This window comes from Pleurodeles waltl, chromosome 4_2, assembly GCF_031143425.1.
Source record: "Pleurodeles waltl isolate 20211129_DDA chromosome 4_2, aPleWal1.hap1.20221129, whole genome shotgun sequence".
NCBI lineage: Eukaryota > Metazoa > Chordata > Amphibia > Caudata > Salamandridae > Pleurodeles > Pleurodeles waltl.
Window position 1 is genome coordinate 35,939,124 of NC_090443.1, and position 23,545 is coordinate 35,962,668.

The 23,545-nt window shown below is 46.4% G+C and overlaps 1 protein-coding gene across 5 annotated transcripts in view; it reads left to right on the forward strand.

Moving 5' to 3' along the window:
• FMNL3 (formin like 3) overlaps nucleotides 1-23,545 on the forward strand; it is a 229,453-nt gene that overhangs the window by 177,693 nt on the left and 28,215 nt on the right. For all 5 annotated transcript variants that reach the window (XR_011202594.1, XM_069230516.1, XM_069230518.1 and 2 more), the window contains 4 exons: nucleotides 1,814-2,048; nucleotides 14,934-15,002; nucleotides 15,283-15,363; nucleotides 15,906-16,035. Coding sequence is in view for 4 of the 5 variants with exons in the window: in XM_069230516.1 (XP_069086617.1) it covers nucleotides 1,814-2,048; nucleotides 14,934-15,002; nucleotides 15,283-15,363; nucleotides 15,906-16,035 (515 nt within the window). In the remaining variant the exon portion in view is untranslated. The remainder of the gene's footprint in view (nucleotides 1-1,813; nucleotides 2,049-14,933; nucleotides 15,003-15,282; nucleotides 15,364-15,905; nucleotides 16,036-23,545) is intronic.

Genomic DNA, 23,545 nt, shown 5'->3' on the forward strand with positions numbered 1-23,545 from the left:
TGGAAGCAGTCTGTCATACGGACCTTATTAATGATTATAAAAGACATCCAACTAAAAAGGGAAGCCCAAGTAGTGTATAAGGCATGTAATAAGTGTTGGAACTAGAGTGTTCCCTGCATGATAATTGAGCCTATACCCCTGGCCTGTGTGTCCGACTGCAAGTGAAACTGATATCCTGTCATTTGTTTTGGCCTTGGTGTTATGCTTATCTATGCCTTTAGAAGTTCCATATGAACTATGTTAGCAGAAGGGTGGTGATTAGTTCTTCCTGAGTTTTGCCATTTAATCGATGTTAGGGGATTGGAGTTAGACTATATTTTGTTGTTCAAGATGAAGACTTTTTTAGGATCAGTTTGATTTTTTTTATTTTTTTATTTTTTTGTCTGTCTCCGATTACTGCTTCAGGAAAGTTTATGGCAGCTAGATGCTGGAATCTTACACTTAATTGTGCCCATGATACGGAAGCTGGTACTTGAAGTCAACCACATTACATCATGATATGAGAACCATCACTTGGCACAAAGACTTGTCTGGATAGGAGCCTGGAAATGGCATGCAAAAGAGAACCAATTTAAACCAGTTATGAAGCCTGAGACAGAGGATACACATCCCCTCTCTGGAAACTATACATGTATGATCCAAAATACCCCACTTTATTCCAGTTCAAAGTCCTTTAAGACTAAGGAAGGGAGTGCTCTGTAGAATTCTCGAAGGACTGATTTGTGACCAGGGCTGGTGTCTGCATGATGGCTAACCTCTCAGAGGTGAGGGGACATCACCTAAAGACATCAACTTGCTGAGGAACCAGAGTGTCTACCTTAGCGTCTAGAAGCCTGCCTGCTCAGAGAGGAGAGACTGTCTGGCCTGCAGGAGGAGAGTTTGTGCAGTAGGGGAAGCCCAGTGTGTTCCCAGGGTGTGAAGAGCTCAGAAGTAGCTGTCTGCTCATAGAGGGAACAAAACCAGTCCTGACCTGAAATATGCAGGGTCCCCCAGTCTCCTACTGCAGCTCCCACCATGAGCTTTGTAAAGAAGCATATATCAAGTTGTCATTGTGTTGCCATGCGTTTCCACCATCAACCCCAAGAGCCTAATGCAGCCGCCTTGGGACTCTACCTAAGAGGAGCGGCAGCATTGCCCCTCAAGGCCGTATAAGCTGTAGACAAATGTTTGCCTGCACCGGCCAGAGGGCTGTAACTGCCAGATACTGAACACCTCCTTGTGTTGACCTGAAGACCGTAACCACTGAAAACCTTGTTGAGCACATTGCTTATCACCTGTGATCTTGAAAGGGTGCAGAAGCTCAGAAGTTCTAAGCTTGTGCCGCCACTGCTACCTCCATAAAAAGCCTCTGACTGCTCACCTAACGACCCAGAGAGTTGAGTGCAGAAACGGCAAACGAGGTCTGAAAGTAAAGAGAAGCATACCGGCCCAGCGTCCAGCACTGTGTGATTGTGTATTTGAGACTGGCTGTTTGTGTGGAAAGGAACTCAGTTGATCGTGCGACATGATTGCTCTAATAGAATGCACATAGCTTTAGCCACTGTGAAAAGTGAGATCTTTATCTGGCCATCCCTGTGACACAATGCAGATAATGAGCACAAGAAAATAACTTCCCAAACGTTTAGGTCTTGCACGAATGGTGCTGTACCATTCTTGTTTATGATGTGTAATGTTCAGGCACAGTAATGGGAATCTCTTTCTCAATCCCTTGAGCCCGTTTGCTTCACTGGAATTAGTAAGTGCTATAATGTTAAGTCTGAAATAAAATTATTTGAAAGTTGGCATAGTCCTCTTTTTTCAATACCCATTTCAGGTTTGACCTTAAGACGCTGCCGGTAGACTTTGTGGAGTGCCTTGTGAGATTCCAGCCCACAGAGGCAGAGGTGAAGCTTCTCCGGCAGTACGAGCGGGAGCGTAAACCACTAGAAGACCTCTCTGATGAAGATCGATTCATGATGCACTTCAGCAAGGTGGAGCGGCTTGCGCAGAGGATGTCTATCATGACTTTCCTGGGGAACTTCAATGAAAACCTGCAGATGCTCACACCGGTATGGCCAGCTTGTCCAATTTTTCCTTGTGTCCTTTACAAAGCAGCTCACCAGTAGAGCTGGACCACCACTGTCCGCTCTGCCTCCTTCTACACCCTCTGCAGAGATTATAGCCTCTGTTTTACTCTTTTTTTTTTTTTTTTTTTTAAGGATGCCTGCGGCGGTACAGCCAAGCCTGAGTTCTCCTTTCTTCCTTCTGTACACCTCGCAGAGCTGGCAAATTCTATTATTACTGTGGTTTAGCTAAGTGTGATTTGTTCATGATTCATGCACACACCATGGCAGTGGCTTGCTCACGTTCACACTGGAAAACTAAGTTGAGACTTTTAATTTTGTGAGGATTGCCAAAAGGCATAAGTTCTTGCCTGTTACCACAGGAACTCGCCACCAAAGTGATACACATACACAGATGACTGGAAAGCAAGGTTGGCATTGGAATTCAGTTTAGGACTAAGTGATAAAGGATGCAGGGCAGTAAAACAGTCACAGATCTACCGTCGGAAACAGAAGAGAGACTTAAATTCAGAAGTAATTTTGAGTGGAGCAGTACTTGACAACTCCTGTGACATACATTGAAGGACTGTGGCATCAAGAGTAGAAGATAAGCATTCTGAAAGTAAAGTGCATACTTATTGATGGTTTCCAGATAGAACCCAAATTGTTCTTTGGGATGAAGGGTAAAGTGGATCCTGTGACAATGATCTCTATTCGATGGCATGTGTGGCTGTAGATATACATGCTCTGCATTTTCCTGCCTTCTAGTATTGGGTCTGGAGTGTTGCAAGTTGTTTTTGTTTGAGGAAGCTTTTTGATGGGATCGAGTGACTCCTCTTGATGATACTATGCATGGGCATCAACTCCTTTGTTAGGTTGTTTTCTCTCTGGTCAGGTCCGGACATGTCTCCTCTCGCTCCTTCTTTTGGCTCGATCTGGTCCAAAACTGTTTCTCTTCCATCTTTTCCTTTCCATGATAGTATTGTAGTTCAATTGTTTTTTCTTTTACACTCCGTGCTTGATTCCGTTTCTCGGGATGTCCTCACCCGTTCGGGCCTCTCTTCCCATACATGGCATCGGCTTATGCAGGGGTGATGGAATGAACGCCATTTCGATTTTGCCCTCAGTGTCATTTGAAATTCCCCCACACTGATCAACATCTGCTGTGCAATTTGTGTCTCTTCCCCCAACCACAACGAGGCTAGCTCGTCGGTTGGAAATGGCAACCAAGACGCCTGATGATGTGCCGGATATCTTCGGGGAAGAACACGCCCAGGAGGAGCCAGAGAAAGAGGAGGAATTTTCCATCCAGGACTCTGACTCTTATGTACAGTCAAACATCGAGAGCCAACAGGTGACATCTGCGCAACCTGTAAGTAAAACGGCGCCTTTTACCCAGCAAAAGACTGTGAAGAATCCCCACAAAGAGGCCGCTGGACAGTGAAAAACTGTGTCAGATGCCCCGCCTTCTGGCTCTGCACCGAAAATTGGCAAGACTAAGCCACCTTTGGCATCATCCTCTGTCTCTCTGGGCAAAGACACAGCCTTGGGCTTGATCCGACCCATTGTCCTGATGACTTTGGCACCAAGCCAACAGGCTTCCACTTCGGTGCAGGCACCCCCCTACCAACCGAAATCTATGGTGCCAAAAAGCACAGAACATTCGGCTTCAACACACAGAGACTCCAGCCAGTCTTTAGCTACCCCTTCACTGGTGAAACCTGTTTTAGAAACAACGGATACTCGTCAGTGCCAAATCCATATCCAAGAAGGAACAGGACGTATTATTGCCTCACCACCTGTTCCCCTTAAGAGGAAGTTAACTTTCCAAGAGGTTTTGGACACTTCTCCACCTTCAAAGAAAACCTCCAAAGAAAAGGCTTCCACTTCACCTGAGCCATCTCCACCCCCACTTCCTCCTCCTCCTCCTCCTCCTGATTCACATTCTCCACCACCAACTCCTTCTCCTCCACCTCCAACCCCACCTCATTTACCTATGCAGTAGAATTTTCACCACAGGGATCACCCTTATATATAGGTGAAGACTTAGGGGGTCCACTCCAAGACCCAGATCTTTGGGATACATGCAATCCAGATCCTATTTTCACCAATGATCCAGAGCTCTACCCTGCATGACCCTCACCATGAGAGGATAGTACGTTCTATCAGCAGGTGATATCAAGGGCAGCAGACTTCCACAATGTGGAAATGCATACAGATCCTATTGAGCAGGATTTTTGATTTGACACCCTCACATCCACTCATAAGAACATCCAGTTCCTTCCTATGTTACCTGGGATGCTTCGCCATGCAGATGACATTTTAAAGGAGCCAGTACGAGCAAGAGTTTTCAGCCCCTAGGGTTGATTACAAAATATAAGCCTGCCCCTAAAGATCCAATGTACATAAGGTCACAAATCCCTCCAGACTCCATTGCTGCCACTACTGCACAAAAACGTTCTAATAGTCAATCTACAGGGCCCTCCTGATAAAGTAAAAAATTAAATGCAGCTGGTAAGAGAGTGGCTGCACAAGCAATCATTGGTGCATTGCTAATTCACAGCATTGCAGGCCAGATATCATAGAGCCCACTGGAATGAAAATTCTCCCAGAGGAACATAGAAAGAGAGGACACCAAATAGTTGCAGAAGTCAAGACTACAACTAGCAATTCAATACGCAGTGCCTTAGGTTCTGCTGATACAGCAGCACACGGCATTAATGCAAGTGTTCTTATAAGGAGACACTCCTGACTTCAGTGCTCTGGTTTTAAACAAAAAGTACAGCACGCAGTGCTTAATATGCCATTCAATAAAGACCCCTTCGGGCCTCAAGTGAATTCTACACTTAAGTTAAAGAAAGATACAGAGACAGCAAAAGCAATGGGAGCACTACACTGTCCCACCCAACATGGTCATTTTCAACGCCCTTCCTTTAGAGGAGGCGTCAGGCCTGCAAACACAGAACCCTCAACCTCACAGACCAAACAAACTTATCGCTCATACACGCAAGGTTTCTTTAGAGGGTCTTACAGGAAAAATAGTAACAGAGGCAAGGGGTAAAAGCTCCACATCTCGTGGCTCTACCTCCACAGCACGACAGTGACTACCTACCCTTCCATCTTCACACCTGTAGCGGGAGGATTACTGGATTTTCACCCACAATGGCTCAACATTACCATGGACCAATGGGTCTTCTCCATGATTCAACATGGTTATTATCTAGAGCTTACTACTACGCCTCCAAACATTCACCCTCGCTCTCACAAACTATCCCAAGAGCATCTCGCTCTTCTAAAAGAGGTTAAATCTCACCTTCTCAAAGGGGCTATCAGACCTGTTCCCTTATCACATCAGGACACTCCCTATACTTTCTCATTCACAAAACAATGGTTCTCTCAGACCTATTCTGGATCTCAGAATGTTAAACCATTGCTTTCTAACAGAACATTTTCATATGGTCAATTGTCATCGTGTTATTACACTTCTACAGCAAGGCAACTTTATCACAATAGAAGATCCGACGGATACCTTTTTTGATATCCCTATCCACCTTGTAGATCCAAAATATCTAAGGTTTGTTATTACAGGGAAACACTACCACTTCAAAGTGCTACCTTTCAGGGTCACAACCGATCCCAGAGCCTTCAGTGTTTAGCGGTAGTTGCCGCACACCTCATAAGACAAAACATCCATTTGTTCCCTTACCTTGAGAATTGGCTTATCAAGATCAGTATGCTGCAACAGTGTCAAAATCACACTCAGTTAACAGTGGATCTCCTTCACACTCTGGGCTTCACAATCAACTTTACCAAATCACATCTCCAACCCTTACACTGACAGCCTTATTTAAGGGCTGTTCTCAATGCACAGTTATGGCTAGCATACCTAAGCCCAGCTTGAATTCAGACTTTTTAGTCCCTTCTTATCCAGTTACAAGACACACGTACACAGTCAGAACTTTCCTGCGCCTGTTAGGAATGATATTGTCTTGCATTGCCATTGTTCCCCATGCCAGACTCCACTTGCCTACCCTACAGCAGTGTCTGTCTCATTAGTGGTCTCAGTCACAGGGTCACCTGGAAGATCTAGTGTTGTTAGACCGCCATACTCACTGCTTTCTGCAGTGGTGGAACACTACCAACCTGTTGCTGAGGTGGCCTTTTCTGGACCCTGTGCCTCAAATTATTCTGACTACAGACAAAACACTAATGGGTTGGGGTTCTCACCTTCACCACCTCACAGTCCAAAGCCAATGGGATCTCAGTCACTAATTCCTACATATCAATTATTTAGAGCTTCAGGCAGTGTTCTTGGCATTCAAAGCTTTTCGGCCACATTTAATGCACAAGGTTGTATTAATCCGTATGGACAACGTGACAGCCATGTTTTATATACAAAAACGGGGGGACACAGTCATCCCAATTGTCACATCTTGCTCTGACATTATAGAAGTGGGTGATTCACCACCGCATTCATCTAGTGGCAGAATATCTCCCAGGAATGGAACACTTTGCAGACCTGCACAACAGGATGCATCATCAAGTCCACAAATGGGAACTCCACCCTCAAGTCCTTCAAAAATACTTCCATAGGTGGGGACCCTTCAAATAGACCTTTTTAACACAAAATGCCCAAGCTTCACCTCAAGGTACCCACACCTTCTTTCCATGGGCAACAAACGCTTTATGGATGAACTGGTCAGGGATATTTGCTTACGTTATTCCACCTATCACTCTCATTTCATCTCTAGTTCTGAGGCTCAGGCAAACGTCCCTCACCATGATAATCATAGTTCCAACTTGGGCATGTCAATCATGGTTCACTACACTTCTAGATCTATCAGTGGTTCCCCACAAGAAGCTCCCCAACAAGTCAGACCTTCTCACTCAAAATCAAGTCAAATCAGACATCCAGACCCCAAATCACTCAACCTTGCGATGAAGTCTTAGTTCGGTTACTTACGATTTGGCTTCAAAAGGTATGGACATTCTTAAAGAGGCACATAACCGACAACCAGAGCATGTTACACTGCAAAATGGAAACGTTTTGTTTGCTACTATCAACCCCAAAACATTGACCCTATCAAAGCTAGTGTTCAAGACATTCCTTGCTATTTGCTCAGTAAGGAAAAAGCTAATTTAGCTTATACATCTATTCATCTTCATTTAACAGCTGTGTATGTGCAAAACAGGCAACACGCCTCTTTATTCAGAATCCCAGCCATTAAAGCATTCATGGAAGGCCTTAAGAGTCATTACAAACAGGGTGCCTCCTGCACCACTCTGAAACCTTAATATTGTGCTTACCAGACTCATGGGTCCACCTTTTGAGCCACTTCATTCATGTCCTCTCAAATTCCTGTCATGGAAGGGGGCTTTCTTAGTTGCCATCACGTCACGCAGACATGTCCCTGAGCTCCAGGCTTTAACCTTGGAAGAACCTTTCTCCCAAATTCATAGAGACAAGGTGGTCTTTCTTACAAATCCAAAGTTCATTCCTAAAGTAGTTTCACAATTCCATATAAGTCAGTCAATTGAATTACCTGTTTTCTTTCCGTAACCTGACTCAGTTGCAGAGAGAGCTCTTCACACTCTAGATGTTAAAAGGGCACTCACGTTGTTTCTCTCTATTTCCCTTTACTTACTCACTGGCTGGCGGGAAAACAATCTAACAAAGTAGTCCATGCCCATGCGCATTATGACTGAGAGGAGTCGTCACTCGATCCCGTGACCCGAGAAGCTTCCTCGAACAAAAACAACTTGCAACACTCTGGACCGAACACTAGATGGCAGGATAATGCAGAACATGTGAATCTACAGCACTGCATGCCACAAACAGATGCTTACTGGGTAAGTAACATTTTCCTTTCCAAACACAAAACAAATTGCAATATTTCTCAACGAACAGACATATTGCACACAGAAAACGCAGAAACTGAGCCATGTTTTCTGCAGTGCCACATTACCATGCCAAAAGCTGGAATACATGCAAAAGTGGGGATAGAGCAGCAAAATAATTGCTGCAAATGAAAAAACCCACATTCAGGGTGGCCGTAGTGGTTTTGAAGATGAAGAAAGGAGTAGACTGTGTCTCAAGGTGACTGAATCCAGGAACCGCCCCAGATCATTCTGAAGTTTTTTTTATTACTAATTTATCCCAGATGCAGAGCTAGAAATAGATGTTAAGAGAAGTGGCTAGAGCGAGATGCTCAGCTGGCAGTGAACACGGCCTGTGGCCAGCTAGCTTAGAAAATGCGCAGAATCAGAAATTGCCCTGTCAGCATATGAAAGAGACAAACACAAAGTACTCGGAGTGGCACAGGTATTCAGGAGTTTCTAGCTTCCTAAGCTGCTCAGGAAATCTTGGATTTGCCAGCTGTAAGGATGCACAGGCCCATGGATCTCAATAATTTTTTTAAGCACCTTCAGAAGTGTATCTGGGATTTTCCCTGAACTTTGACTGGACATTTTTTGCATACATTTCTCCATTGTGTGCAAAGAAAATGTCAGACCCTAAAACCACAAGGTTTAAACCATGCAGTGACTTAGCAAACAGATGTATGTGAGAGACCCTAATAGTCCATTTGTGGAGTCTGTTGATGGACCATGATTTCAAGGCAGGTGGTGACTGTGCACAATAACTCAAATCTTCCGCAGTTGAGGACAGTGAAGTCAAACCCTACAATGCTAAAAAAAGAAGAAAGTTCCATGCCTTGATTGGTCGAAGTCAAATGAAGGTACCATTCCCGTGGCAGACTGTCATGGTCAAAACTTTTGGGTGAGTCATAGAAAAAAAAACGCAAAGGCTAAGCCAGAAATGGTCCATTCCCAAACTCCATAGAGTGCAAGGGTGTCAGTGTGCCTCTTGGTCTCACTCCTGATCTCCATCTACCGATTCAGAGTCTTATTCCAACACGCACTGAGCTACCAGGTCCATCAGTGACCTCACGAAAAGTAAAAGCCTAGAAGGGTGGCTATACTGCATATTTGTGACATTTTATCAGCTCCTTCTGAAACTCCTTAGTGCCCCAAGGATCTGCAGGGACCTGCAGTTAAACTTCTAACTGTAGGTCTGCCTTGTGCGCAGTCTCTGCCTCTTGGACCCATACCTGGTTTAGCAGGTGCCAAACGCTGGCACCTGGATAAGGATAACCAGCTTATAGTGACTGACACTGAACCAGATCTGCTACTACCTCGACCAAAGTCATGTCTGGCATGCAACCTGTTAGTAATCCCGCTGACTCCAATGCCTTCACCTTACCACGTGGTAGGATTCAGACTTTACACAATCTATTTGGCACGTTTTCAGATAACGAAAAAAATGATGATGAGGATGATTATGTTTCCGAATATGAGAAGTAGAACTGACACTGGCCTTGTGTCTCCTGTAGTTGCTGCTACAGAGGAAAGCACCTCTTTTACTATTGTGATGCAAATGGCAACTGAAGTGTTAGATCTAATTGCAAATAATTGAGTGAAAATGAATGTACTGACTGACGTTTTGCAACCTGGCAAGGCTCCCGCGGGGCCACTGTTACCATTCAGCGAGGCATTTACTGACACATTTTGGGCACCTGAGCTAAGCCCTGCTCTGGTGTGTCCATTAATAGACAAATTACTGGTTGTCATTGCCCTGCACCTGGCCATCCTGCCTTCCTAACACAGCATCCAAACCAGGAACTTCTAATGGTACAATCATCCACCAGCATGGTTAACCCCAATGTTTCCCTGATCGGTAGTCATAAAGAATAGAAAAGTTTGGCAAGATAATTTCTCCTCTGAGCCTTGCTCTGAGATTTGTAAATGCCAGCTGTCTCCTTGGCCGTTACTCCCATGTCCTTTGGATTTGGTGGTTTAAGTTTTACTGGCCTTTCTGGGTGACCTTTGGGTGCCCCTCACTCGGGCTATTCATGAATTCCGCAGCACGACTAAATTAGTGATAAGATCAGGACTGATGATGACTGATTGCTTGGGCCATGCCATGGGTACCAACGTGGACCTCCATTCCCAAGCCTGGATGAAGTCTGGGCTTCTCCAGGGATGTCCAGGCATCCTTAATGGATATTGACAAAATATAGTGGAGCACACAAAGACTCTTTTTGTTTTTTTCCCCCAATCAAAATATTATAGTAATCGTTAAGACCATTTGGGACATTCAATTGAATAAATATATACAGAAATAGAAAAGCGTAAAAAAGTCAAATCCAAAAACAAATGAGTGTAAACATTCTTAGTCCTTAACATCTTTAATACTGTTATATATAAAAAAAGGTCATATATGACTCCTCATATCCATGATTCATAATATCCCCTAAAAAATTATTTCGAAGTTTTGAAGGTTAATGTCCATTCAGATAAAATTCCATTTGGCAGTGGAGCCCAGAAGTTCAGTCCTTGTAAATCTTCAACTAATGGAAATAAACTTCAGCTCGTACGATGTTTAGCCTTCAAGTGTTTCGTCACATTCGAGGACTTTATCAAGGCTGATAAGATATCAACACAGAAAGAAGACAATGTTCTGTAATCCAGATTCTTTGGCCCTTTATGACCCCAAAAAGCTGCTCCACCAACATTTTCGCCCTCTCTGTGGCCGTAATAGTTTTCCTCAGCCATCAATGCCTCACTAGTCATCCAGGTCTACAGGCTTTTCAGCCGTTTGGTTGCAGAGGCCGTAGTTCTCGAAGACAACAAGGACAGCAGGGACAACGCGCAGCTCATTCCCATGCTCCTGCAGCAGTAAAATTGCTTTAGTATGTCCTTGCAGGCACCTAATCTGAGGCTGGATCTGATTATTACCTTTATGGGTGACAGGCCTTCATGAAAAACAAGTGGGCCATCCAAATTGTTCAGCTGGGCTTTGGCTTTCATTTCCTTTTACCGCACCCACTTTTCACCACCTTCAGATTGGCTGATGGAGGACCATCTGTCCATCTTACGGCAGAAAGTTCAGGTTCTTCTGGCCAAAGAGACCATTAAGAAGGTTCTGGCCTCAGAAGAAGGAACTGAGTATTACTCCCACTACTTAATTGTGCCAAAGAAGGATGGAGGTCTTCAACCTATTTTAGATCTTCGCACTCTAAGTATCTTCCTGCAGAAGGACAAATTCCGGATGCTCACGCTAGCCTAGGTCCGGTTTGTTCTAGACCGTGGAGCATGGATGGTGGTATTGGACTTGCAGGACACTTGTTTTTACATCCTAGTCCTGCAGGCCTAGAGGCGCTACCTGTGGTTTAGGGTGGGCCAGAGGCATTTTCAGTTTGCAGTGCTCCCCTTTGGCCTTAGCAGGGCCCCTCTGGTGTTCACAAAAGTGATAGTGGTGGTCGCTGCATAAAATTTAGTGGCTACCAGGCTTCCTATACCTTGTCGACTGGTAGTTGAAGCCGGATTCACCCCAGGCAGTTGTTAACCACCTTCAGATGACAGCGAACCACCTCACATCATTGGATTCACTATCAACTTGCCAAAGTCACTCCTGACTCCTTCACAGATGCGTCCCTTTCATCTAAGCCATTCTGGATATGATACAGTTATACGGCTTTCCCAGAAATGGAGAGACCAGGACCTTTGGGCCATGATCCCGATGTTTCAGCTTTTATCCTGGATTTCAGTTCGGATTAACTCGAAGGCTGATGGGATTGTTGGCCTCCTGCATCCTGCTGATGATGCATGGCACATGCAGGCTTTTAAGTGGGACCTCAAATACTGGACTGTATCCAGATTTTAGAGAAGAATTCAAAGGATCTGCAGTGGTGTCAGTTGGACTGCAATTGGGTCAGTAGCCTCTCTACTTACCCCTCCGAGAGCTGATGTGGTCACGGGTCCAATACTGCTGGTCTGGGAAAGCCCATCTAGGGTAGGTGGAGATCAGAGGTCTTTGGTCTCCGACACGAGACTTCACTCCACATCAGTTTGCTGTGCAAATTCGCTTGGCATTGAAAGGCTTCTTTCCCACGTTTCCCACCATCAAAGGAAGGCTGGTGAGGGTGCTCATGGACAACACCCACTCATGTAAAACTCCAGCCAGCTGGGCGGGTAGGGTCGTAGGTCCTGTTTCAAGAGGCTCTGTGATTCTGAAAGTGGCCGGATTGCCAAGGAAGTTCTCGGTGGTGAACTACTTGACGGAGTATTTAAATGCCAAGGAGGAGGAAATGCTATAGGTGCCTAGTGCATCACTAGTGGCAGTTGCGCCCTGAGGTGGCTTAGGCTGTTTTCTAGTAATGGGGAGAACCCTCGCTCGAACATTTTGCCACTGCAAAGAACATGCAATGTTGGCACTTATGCATGCTGAAGTTTCACAAGCAGCTATCGCTCTGAGACGCCTTGTATCTAGGGTGTAGCTCAGGATTTCTGTATGCCTTACCGCCACAGCCTCTCCTGACCAGAGTTCTGAAGAAGATTGATAATGACCAGGCCCAAGTCATCCTAATGGCATTGGACTGGGCTGGTTGTGTGTGGTACCTGGAACTCCCAGGCATGGGCATCTGTCCTCCGATCAGGCTGCTGCTCCAGGAAGATCTTCTGAGCCAAATAGGGTGTTAAACCTAGGCCTGCACACTTTGCATCTGCATGTTTGGAGATTGAGCGCCGACAGTTGACCTCCCTCAGCCCGCACCCCGAAGTCATTGATGTCATCTTAGCAGCAAGCCTTGCCTTCACAAATTGAGGGTATGCCAGTTGCTGGGTACAAATTTGTTGATTGGTGTGGCACCCAATAAATGAAACCTTTACAGGCAAAACTGTTAAGTTTTATTGTTTGTTCTTCCCTAGCCCTTCATGCTTGCTGTGGACAATGTTATGGTGTACTTGTCACCACTTTTGGCTTTTTATGGGTTGCTGGATCATCCTCTGTTATTCAGATCATCCATCGTTATGAGTTTTTTTTTTTTCTTTTAAAGGTTTACATTTGTGTCCACCAAAACCTTTTGTGGTGCCCCAATGGTACCTGAACTTAGACCTTACTTTCTTAATATGTACCCCTTTTTAGCCGTTGCACAGTTGTCCCATAAGAATTCTGACCTTCAAGACAGTCTTTCTCATCACTATAACATCAGTTAGACGAGAGTGAACTTCAGAATCCTTGTCAATTCAACCTATACTACCTTTTTTCCTAATACATTGGTTCTGAGGACCCTGGCTTAATTTCAACCCAAACTAGTCAGTTCTTTTCATGTTTATCAGGCTAGCACCCTTACGGCATTCTTTGCTCCACCTCATCCATCTAAGAAGGAAGAGGGACTCCATTGTTTGAGTCGTAAAAGGGCATTGTGTTTCTATATGGTCCTTGCCAAGGAACATAAAGCAGATAATCTGCTCTTTGCAGGGTTTGCCGGAGCAAAGAAGGGCAAAATGGAGCAACAGCGGACTATCTCCCAATGGATTGTTCTCTGCATAAAAATCTGCTCCACACTGGAGGAAAAGGCAGCCGCAATAGGCTTGCAGGCTCATCCCATCATGGCCATAGCTGCTGCAACTGTGTTTGGCACATGGAATCACTGTCTGGACATGTCAGGCGGCTACGTGGGTTTCTGTACACATGTTCACAAAGCACTATTGCCTCGACAGTCCAATCCGTCGAGAGAGGCATTATGCCCGCTCTGTCCCGCAGGACTTTGTGGTCTGTGCCAGTTTAAAGACCGCCACCTTGGAATGTGCTGCTATGGTATTTATTCACAAGGTGAAGTATCTAATTAGAAGTATCCATCAGAAGATCAAGTTACTTACCTTTGGTAACAATCTTTCTGGTAGGTACTCTAACTGCGGGTTGCTCACTGACACTCAAGCCTCCCTGTTCTGTGAACTGGACTCTTCCAGCGAAAAAGGTCTCAATCTAGAGGTCTGCACCTGGTGATACCGATCTGCAGATGTGCCCTGCGTCTAAGGGTGCGGAGAACCCAGGAAGCAACTGATGTCCGTGTGCATGGGTGGCGTTTATATGTGGCTCCTGGACCGGAATAGTGTTTGTGTCAAGCCACAGAACGACACCGGCATGCAGGAGTACTATTCTGAAAGTTTATTGATCCAGTTTGACACCTGGGGATTAGTTATAAGGTGAGTAATCTGTGGTTAGATTAATGTTCATTAGAAAGAATGATACCGAAGGTAAGAAACTTGTTTCTCACGGCCCAAGTAGTTGTTGAAGAAACACCTCCCTGGGATGTGTAAAAGTAGCCAAAGCTGCTCAGCTAAAGATTTGCTCATTGAACCACCTAATTAAAAGGTGCAAACATTGATACAGCCAGGCTAGAAATCTTCAAGTAATTTTATTTTTGCACATAACACTGGCAGTTGTATTTTTGCACTTAACACTTGTGAGTACTTGTACCAACACCTGAAGGGTTCTGTAGTAAGGCCTTAAACATCGTGCTAATTTTTCGGCAGTTCCTCTGTGTCTAGAACACTGGTGTCTAAAATGCTGATTCCTAAGGGCTCTCCTGAGACTTCAGCTGCTCAACATTCTTATGGTCAGAACTGAGGAATCCTTTGTGCTCTCTCCCCATAAGCATGGGGTGCTCACAGCGGGACAAATCATTCCGTGTAGTCCTGTCCCTCTTTCCCTGGTGTCCTGCTCCACACACTGCTTGAACTAGCATGCATATTAGGTCTGGTGAATTTCCCGAGAAACTCCTTCCATTGCACTTATTTCTTTCTTTCCATTTTCAGACCTCTTGGGTCCTTTTTATTTTTTTTGACGAACACTAGATACTACTTGTCACCCAGCTTCGAGCAATGTTAAATGTTTATAAAGTTGAATAGTATTTCAGTGGTATGAGGTAAATTGACCTCTTTTGTAGAAGCGTCTGTCTTCTAACCCTTCACCACTACAGACGAACGATTGACATTTGTTAGATTGGTGTCGTCATATGTGGCTAATTCAGTGCCTTTGTTTTGCAGCAAGTCAATGCAGTGATTGCAGCCTCGGCGTCAATCAAGTCCTCGCCCAAACTGAAGAGGATGCTGGAGGTGCGTGCACTGAGGAGTTGCCACTAAGGCTGGTGGGACCGAAAGAGGCACTGGGGGCTAGAATCCAGCTCTGACATGTGGAGGGCATTCGGAGCCACTGAGGGTTAAGAGTAGCATTAAGGGTGAAGGATAACAAGGAGCCAAAGTGTTGGGCACTGGGTGAATGATATAAGGAGATTGGTGGTCACGAAGCTGGGTGGTACTTCATTATCAGCTAGGCTGTTGTGTGTTTATAGGCAGACCCTGGAGCCTAACTTCTGTCTTCTGATCTTCGTCCCAGATTATTTTAGCTCTAGGAAATTACATGAACAGCAGCAGACGTGGATCTGTGTACGGCTTCAAACTTCAAAGCTTGGACCTGGTGAGACTTTGTGTGTCCTGAATGAGCATGAAGCTGCGCTTTAGAATGTCCCTCGAATGTCTTGGTGTTTCCTTAGAAAGCAGAACACTTGTTACCAGCTCTGTCTCGGATCTGGACAAGTTCAGATAGTGTGGGTGGTCTATCTGGGAGAACCTGCCGTTGGAGATACCCAGAGCTGTTAAGGGCCTTCTCCAAAGAATGTAGATGTGTTGTTTGAGCGTGTCCGAATTAAACCTTAAGCAAGCAAAATGAAGCTTCTAATGATCGCAAGGCCAATGTTTGTGTAAACACACCCTGCAAGTATTTCAAAGTTGATGCAAGCATTACTCTGGCTGGTATTGGCTAGCTTGTATTGCATTGGTTTAGACTCGGCATAAATTGCTAAATAGATAGTCTGTGCATTTCAGAGTGTATAAGGATAAGCTACTTGAATGCTAGTGCTCTTATTGGTATGCCCGTGCTGCGGTATATGTTTATCGGTGATTGCTGCCTGATGCATCTTGTTCGATCATGGATTCACTCTGCTTTGTTGGATTTTTAAGCTTGCTGACACCAAGTCGACGGACAGGAAGCTGACACTGTTGCACTACATTGCGCTGGTCGTGAAGGAGAAATACCCAGAGCTTTGCACGTTCTGGACGGAGCTTCACTATGTTGAAAAAGCAGCTGCAGGCAAGTAACGCCCATGGTGCCATGTTGGTCATTTCTTCTGATGTCACCGATTTCATCCTAACAATAGAAATGTTGTTTTTTTGTCTGATATGTACACTCCTAATGTGGAGTGTGTGAGGAGAAAGTATCTGTTTTCTATCTGCTAAAGGATTTCCTATCTTGTGACCTAACTTCAGAATGATAAACTAAGATTCCTTGACAAAACACACTCTTTCCAACCCTTTTCGTTTGAGCAGCTGCAGTGGGCACAGGAAGGACAGGTGATAGGCAAGATCCCTTCTGAGTGTATTTGCTTTTAATCTAGTGGTATGCCTCAGATCAGAGGTGTTCTGACATGTGACGAGTTTGGCGGAGCCATATGCGCCCCTGGTGCATTACAAGGCCCAAGGGCTGCGAATATTAACACTGTACTGTGCTCGGTAAGGATGAGGTTTGTGCAACATTTCTGCGGTGCAGGGTAAGGGGAACCAGTGCTTTCAAAAATACTTAGGTCTTGAAAAACACTACTGCAGAAATACTTGGTTGACTGCAGGTTTGTGCATATGAGCTGAGAGCACAGTTCATTCAATTTGGTCTCTTGGTTAGCTCCAGAAGGATTCATAGAAATGGGTATCTTTACTGGTGTGCATGAGTATTTCAGAAGTGTTTGTGTGTGGAGAGTAGATTGTACATGGGTGCACGGAGTTGCTGTGTGCAGGATATTTTTCATATCTCTCGAGTCTTTGACCGTATACTTGTCCTTCATTTTGACGTTATGGACCCTGCTTTCTGTGTACTTAAGGGGAATCAATATGCTAAAAATGTGGGTTTACCATAACCCTGATTATGGAGAATCTTCACATATGATGCCTGTCTTGTACTGATGATGCTATATCGTTTATTTACTCAGATTGTACAGCATATGTTTAGGGCCCCTGTATTTTAGATACTGATTACACCACTCTACTCAGCAGACAAAAAGTCTCCCTTCATTTAGACAAGTATGAGGTCTTGATTTCCAAAATTATGTCAGCAAAGAACTCGAGTTGAGAACTAATGTCGACTGCAAGAACTTCCTTCACCCCCTCTGTGAAGGCCCGAGTCAACATTATTTGATTATTTTACTTTTTGCAATTTAAAAAATATTTCATCCATGGTACTATGATCAGTGCCATGTCTCCATTCCTCAATCTGTTGCACCATGCATGACTCGCCACTATCACCATTATTCTCAACTTTGTGTTGGTCTTAGCCGTATTTCCTCATTCTCGGAAGGTGGGGGTGTAACAATACTAAAAAAAAAAAAAAAAAAAAACTCTGCAAGTCAAACCCCCGAATAGTGTTTGTCTTGCCATTGTGAAAGTCACAGAAAAAAGTCTGGCCAAATTGCTCTTTGACCTTTTTGAAACATTTTGTTTCTGATGGATACAACTACCTGTGGATTCCTCACCTAATGAATACTCCCATGGCGCCAGCATTCGACGGAAATCTTCTTACTAGTCTCTGCACGTCGACGAGGACGTCACTCTAGCCCACGCGACGCCGTCTGACGTCATACAGGCAATAAGAGGTCCTCGACGACGTGCGGACGTCAGTTCCCTTTTTTCCGTGCATTCGAAACGGTTATCTTCGAGGGAGCAACTGTTACTTTTGTGGTTACAGTGTATTTTTGCTGCGTAGCCTTTCGCTGTGGTAATAATGTCGCAGAGAAAGTCTGGATTCAAGCCTTGTCGTGAGTGTGGAGGCAAGATGTCGGTGACGGATCCTCATTCCGATTGCCTTTGGTGTTTGAGCTCCGACCACGACGTCTCGACTTGTGATTCATGCCAGCACATGAATCCGAAGGCCCTCAAAGAACGTGAGGCGAAGCTGTTTATGGCAAAATCGAAGGAGAAGCATCACAAGAAGTCTTCTTCTCCAAGACATCGGCGTCATCGAGACTCCCGGCGCCGTAGAGAATCTCGGCGTCATTCGAAGGAGACTCGTTCCAGGTCTTCGGATCGGCGCCGAAGGACATGGGAGATTAGTCCCACGGTTACGCCGCATCCTTCGACGCCGTTGCCCTCTCCGGCGTCTCCAACTTCACCTGGACAGGCGTCGGTGATTGAGGTATTGGAGCCTCAGGTGTTTTCTCCGGCGCAGACGTCGAGGCCGGCGTCGGGGTCGCCTCCGAGACAGGCACCTCAGTATCCGGCTTTTCCCACCCCTGGAGCCGATAGTTCCGCATTCTTGAATGCGATGTATGCCATCTTCCAACAGATGGCTCCAGGGGGTGCTCCGGCTGGGCCTTTGGCCTTTTCTTTGGGTGATCCTGCGCCTCTTCGGCAGGCACCCTTTATGCCCTTTCTCCCTTTTGGGAACGTGGGCTCGGCGCCAGTGTCGGCGCCGGTGGCTTCAGAAGGATTGGCCCCGGGGATTTCCATCCCGTCGACGTCGGGATTTCGGCCTGTGACTCCGGTGGGTCCATCTGCTTCAGCTGCTCTTTCGTCGGCGCCGAAGTTACCTGTGGCGCCGGACGCGCCGTCGGTGGCTTCTGAAGATCGGCGCCGATCTTCGACTTCGGCGGAGGCATTGTCGACTCCGCGTATTGAACAACGACTTCATTCGAGGAGACGTGCTCTCCGTGTATTAGAGGAGCAGGAGTACCAATGAGCCCTGGAGGAAGGAGAGCTAGAGGACTCGGGTGATGGGCTGCGTGGTCTGGAGTCGGCCAGTGGGCTGGACACTTCCCCTGAGTGGGATCTTTCGTCCCCGGGAGAATATACTGAGGAGGCTGCTTCCTTTCATGCAGTGGTACGGAAGGCAGCTAGTTTTTTGGACCTGCCTTTGCCGGTGGTGGAGGCTAAACAAAACCTTTTAACAGAGGTGTTACATCCGGCCTCAGCTGCGGCGGAGCCTCTTTTGCCATTTAATGACGCTCTGCTGGATCCGGTGTTAGAGGTGTGGAAGAGGCCGGCATCTTCCCCAGCAGTTCACAGAGCCGTGGCCAGGAGGTATCGGGCGGCTCCGACTGACCCTGGTTTTCTATCTAGGCACCCTACGCCGGAGAGCTTGGTGGTGCAGGCCTCCTGTTCATCCAAGTCAGCGCCTGGTTCTTTCCCGATGGTGCCTGGGGACAGAGATTCTAAGAAACTAGAGGCGCAGTCCAAGAAGATTTTTTCGTCCTGCAGTCTGGCGTTAAAAGCCACTAATGCAACCTGTATCCTGGGGAGGTATATTCATGCTCTGATGGATGACATTTCCTCATCGTTTACAGAGCTTCCCCAGGGTCTTTTGGATCTTGCTTCAAATGCCCAGGCTGCTGCGACCCAGATTATCCAGACGGGACTGGATACCACCGACTCGGTAGCCAGAGCAATGGGCACAACTGTGGTGGCAAGGAGACAGGCCTGGCTCCGTAACTCGGGCTTTTCTGCGGATGTACAGTCCACATTGTTGGATCTCCCGTTTGATGGGGACAAACTGTTTGGGGCCAAGGCTGATTCGGCCTTGGAACGTTTTAAGGAAAGCAGGGCCACGGCTAAGTCGTTAGGGCTCCAAGCTCCTTCTGCCACGGCCTCTTCCAGATTTTTCAGGAGGTTTCGTGGATTTGGGCGTGGCTCTTCCTCCTCTTCCTTTCAGGGAAGATATCAGCAACCTGCCTCTTCCCATCCCTATAGATCTTTTAGGGGGAGAGGTAGGGTCTGCACCAGAGGAGCCTCTCAGCAGCACTCTGCCTCTTCCTCATCCTCTGGCGGGGTGCAGCAGGGGAAGCAGCCTTAGGCTTCCGCCATTTCCCACTCACTCCTCTCCTGTAGGGGGAAGATTACAGCATTTTCTCACAAAATGGAAGACTGTTACAACGGACACGTGGGTTCTCAGTATTGTGGGAAAAGGCTACACCCTTCCCTTTCGGGAGTTCCCGCCCCTCATCCCGCCCCGCCCTTCTTATTGTTCAGAAGAACACCTCCTGTTGCTAGAACAGGAGATACAAGTCCTCCTTTCAAAGGGCGCGGTGGAGTTGGTCCCAGAGCAGGAAAGGGGTCGAGGATGTTACTCAAGGTATTTCCCGATACCCAAGAAGGATGGTCGTTTGAGACCAATTCTGGACCTGAGGATCTTGAATTGGTTCCTCAAGCAGGAAAAGTTCAAGATGCTGACCCTAGCACAGGTGCTTTTGGCGTTGAACAAGGAAGATTGGATGGTGTCTGTCGACTTGCAGGATGCTTACTTTCATATCCCGATACTCAAGTCACACAGGAAGTATCTCTGGTTTGTGGTGGGATCGCAGCACTATCAGTTTGCGGTCCTTCCGTTTGGTCTTACTTCAGCACCTCGAGTCTTCACGAAGGTGAGGTCGGTGGTTGCGGCAGAACTCAGAAGGAAGGGGATAGCAGTATTCCCTTACTTGGACGACTGGTTGATCAAAGCCAAGTCCCCGGAGCTTGTGTCGCATCATCTGCAGTCAACAACCCAGTTGTTGTTCGACCTGGGTTTTTCGGTGAACGAGCCCAAATCTCACCTAGAGCCCTCTCAGCGCCTCCTGTTCGTTGGGGCAGTACTGGATACAACATTGGGTCGGGCCTTTCCTCCGCCTCAGCGGATTCAAGATATTCAGGATTTGGTTCCAATGTTTCGAAATGGAGCGGTAGTTCCAGTCCTCAAGGTCCTTCGTCTGCTCGGTCTGTTTGCCTCCTGCATTCTGTTAGTCACGCATGCTCGCTGGCACATGAGGGCTCTTCAGTGGTGCCTCCGAAGGCAGTGGTCTCAACACAAAGGGGATCTAGAGGGTACTGTCAAGATCTCCAGAGATGCTGCTGTGGATTTGAAGTGGTGGATTGCAAGCAACAATCTTTCACAAGGAAAGCCGTTCCAGCAGTCGCCACCAGTGGCCACAGTCATAACGGATGCTTCCACTCTAGGGTGGGGAGCTCATCTGGGGGATCTGGAGATCAAAGGTCTTTGGTCTCCAGAGGAACAGATGTTTCACATCAATCTGTTAGAGTTACGGGCTGTACGTCTGGCTCTCAAGGCCTTCCTCCCTTCCCTTCGTGGTCAGTCGGTACAGGTCCTAACGGACAATACTACCACGATGTGGTAAATAAACAAGCAGGGAGGAGTGGGGTCGTACCTTCTCTGCAGAGAAGCTCTTCGACTATGGTCCTGGGCAAAGGACCATCAGATTTGCTTGATAGCAAACCATCTGGCCGGAGTGTTGAACGTGCGTGCGGACAGTCTGTCGCCATTTCTCGGCAGACCACGAGTGGCGTCTCCATCCAGATCAAGTCCGTTTAATCTTCCAGAGGTGGGGGTTTCCTCGGATAGATCTGTTTGCCACTCGAGAGAACGCGCATTGTCCGTTATTCTGCAGCCTCCAGTATCCGATGCAGGGAGCGTTGGGGGACGCGTTTCAAATAACCTGGTGCGGCCAGTTGCTTTACGCGTTTCCTCCCATACCCTTGATTCCTCGAGTATTGAGGAAGATTCGCCAGGACCGGGCTCTAGTCATCCTAATAGCTCCGGATTGGCCAAGGAGGGTATGGTACTCCGACCTTCTCCAACTCTCAATGTGCCCTCCGCTCCGTCTCCCTTTCAGGGCAGACCTCCTCTCGCAGTCGCAGGGGCAGGTTCTACACCCCAACCTCCAGACTCTGCACCTACATGCCTGGAGATTGAACGGGGCAACCTGAGTTCCTTCTCTCTCCCGCCTGAGGTAGTGGATGTTATATTAGCGGCCAGGCGACACTCCACTAAATCTATCTACGCTAATAGATGGTCTAAATTTGTTGCGTGGTGTGGAGAGAGGCAGATTGATCCTTTGCATGCTCATCTATCGGACGTTTTGTCTTTTGCTCTGTCTCTAGCGCAGAAAGGTTGTGCAGTGGCTACCATTAAGGGTTATTTATCGGCCTTGTCAGCCTTCATATGTCTTCCAGACCAACCATCTTTATTTAAATCCCCTATTGTTATTAGATTCTTGAAAGGTCTTCTAAATAAATATCCTCCAAAGCCATTCGTTATGCCGCAATGGGATTTGTCCTTGGTCCTGACTTTCCTTATGGGGTCCCCTTTTGAACCTATGCATTCTTGCCCCTTAAGGTATTTGGTTTTAAAAACAGTCTTCCTGATAGCTATAACATCAGCAAGGAGAGTGAGTGAGTTGCAGGCCTTATCAGTAAAGCCCCCTTATACAACTTTTTATGGGGATAAGGTGTTGTTGAGGACCAAGGCTGCTTTCCTCCCGAAGGTTGTTTCACCCTTCCATTTGGCTCAGGCAATTACTTTGTCCACGTTCTATCCTCCGCCTCATCCTTCCAAAGAGGAAGAAAGACTGCACCGTCTGGACCCAAAGAGAGCGTTGAGCTTCTTTATTGATAGAACAAAGGATTTCAGGCTGGAGGATCAGCTGTTTATTGGATACGTGGGCAAGAGGAGAGGAAAGGCAGTCCACAAGAGAACACTATCCAGGTGGGTTGTTCTTTGCATTAAAATCTGTTACTCTTTGGCAAAGAAGGATCCTCCTGAGGGCATTAGAGCTCATTCCACCAGAGCTAAGTCGGCCACTTCGGCCTTGGCCAGAGGTGTTCCTGTGGTCGACATCTGCAAGGCCGCAACTTGGTCGTCCCTTCACACTTTTGCGAAACATTACTGTTTGGATTCTGAGGTTAGAAGGGACGGCCATTTTGCACGGTCAGTGCTGCAGGATTTCTTGGTTTGACCATTTAGGCACCCACCGCCGGGCGTGGTACTGCTTTGGGACTCTATTCATTAGGTGAGGAATCCACAGGTAGTTGTATCCATCAGAAGAACGAGTTACTTACCTTCGGTAACGACTTTTCTGGTGGATACATTAGCTACCTGTGGATTCCTCACGGTCCCACCCGCCTCCCCGTTGCCTTTCTGGTCTTACCAAGTAATCCTTGAGTACGCTCCTCTTGGTCTTTGAGGGTGCAATAGATGTTGTATATATTATATTTATATATGTATATATGTATATATCTTTGTGTATATACTTGATGTGTATATATATTTTAAAAAGAGAGAGTTATATATATATATAAAAGATTTACAGTTATTCATGCAATGTTGTGTATTTTTACAATGTAATGGGATGTTGCCTTGCTCTTTCATTGCATTGCCTGGTTGTTCTCATGCACGTAAAAAATGATTGGTACTGACGTCCGCACGTCGTCGAGGACCTCTTATTGCCTGTATGACGTCAGACGGCGTCGCGTGGGCTAGAGTGACGTCCTCGTCGACGTGCAGAGACTAGTAAGAAGATTTCCGTCGAATGCTGGCGCCATGGGAGTATTCATTAGGTGAGGAATCCACAGGTAGCTAATGTATCCACCAGAAAAGTCGTTACCGAAGGTAAGTAACTCGTTCTTCTTGACCGCTCTGAGGCTGGTTTCCATTTGGAATTGGGACAAAAACTGTTTAGCTGGAACCCTTGTGATTATTCAAGACTATGACACTGAAGTCTTTCCTGACAGAGATCAAGGGTAGCTTGGTGCTGACCAAAATGAAAACCCCACTTAACATATTTTACATG